This window comes from Tupaia chinensis, unplaced genomic scaffold (assembly GCF_000334495.1).
Source record: "Tupaia chinensis unplaced genomic scaffold, TupChi_1.0 Scaffold000672_1, whole genome shotgun sequence".
Taxonomy (NCBI): Eukaryota; Metazoa; Chordata; class Mammalia; order Scandentia; family Tupaiidae; genus Tupaia; species Tupaia belangeri.
Genome location: NW_006160195.1, coordinates 1,603,405 through 1,604,211, shown reverse-complemented (window position 1 = coordinate 1,604,211; position 807 = coordinate 1,603,405). Strand labels below are relative to the sequence as shown.

General features: G+C 68.5%; 1 protein-coding gene across 1 annotated transcript in view; it reads left to right on the top strand.

Annotated features, from left to right (window-relative positions):
• The first annotated feature begins 17 nt into the window (after positions 1 to 17).
• Positions 18 to 807, top strand: part of SPOCK1 (SPARC (osteonectin), cwcv and kazal like domains proteoglycan 1) — a 603,884-nt gene continuing 603,094 nt past the window's right edge. Inside the window, 3 exon segments of the mRNA XM_014592244.2 lie at positions 18 to 147; positions 772 to 802; positions 805 to 807. The exon segment at positions 805 to 807 is cut by the window's right edge and continues 143 nt beyond it. Coding sequence (XP_014447730.2) covers positions 772 to 802; positions 805 to 807 — 34 coding nt within the window. The 5' untranslated portion in view covers positions 18 to 147.

Genomic DNA, 807 nt, shown 5'->3' with positions numbered 1-807 from the left:
AGAGCGCGGCGGGCTCACAAAGCGGCCGGACGCGCGGCGGCGGCGGGTGGCTGGAGCGCAGGGGCGCGAGCTGGCAGTCCACCTTCTTGGCGACCGCATCACAGGAGCTCGAGCAACTCGGACGCGGACACCTGGGCTGGCCCCAAGGTACGTGCCCCTCGGAACCCCGAGCCCCAACTTGGCGTAGTTGAGACCTCCCTGCGGTCGCCCTGGAGCTTTTGGGCTTAGGGCCTGGGGGTACCTCTGCGCACCCCTCTTGCTGCCAAGGCCGCAGGGCGGACGAGGGGGAGACCCCCAGCTGCGGACACCCTTCAGCTCATTTTGCTAGAGGCTGGGCTGCTGCTTGGAGCCCCGTTCTCCTCTCCCCTGCCCCAAAGCTGTGGGTACCGTCTAGGGGAGTGCGGCTTGAGGGTCGAAGGCTGCGCGGTTTGGGGAAAGGGTACTGAAGCCCCCAGTCTGAGAGCAGCAGTCTGTGGGGCACCCGGAGGACAGGTGAGAGAGGTCCTCTGTAGTTTGACAGCGGCCCCTAATTTGTGACGTTCCCTCCTCATTCGTAGCTGGGACCCCTCCCCCATTCGCGAGAGGTTTCTAGATCCGCGACAAACGCCCCAGGTGTGCGAGGGATGACCCCGTCCCCGCTGTGAGATCCCCGCCCCCATAGCGGGGACCGGTCTCCGGTCTCCGAGGTCTCAGACGCCTGGGTGCCCGCGGTGGGGCTCGCCACCGCCCAGCCGTCCCCCTGCTCATTGCCCCCGCGCCCCTGCCCCGCAGATGCCAGCGATCGCGGTGCTCGCGGCGGGCGCGCCG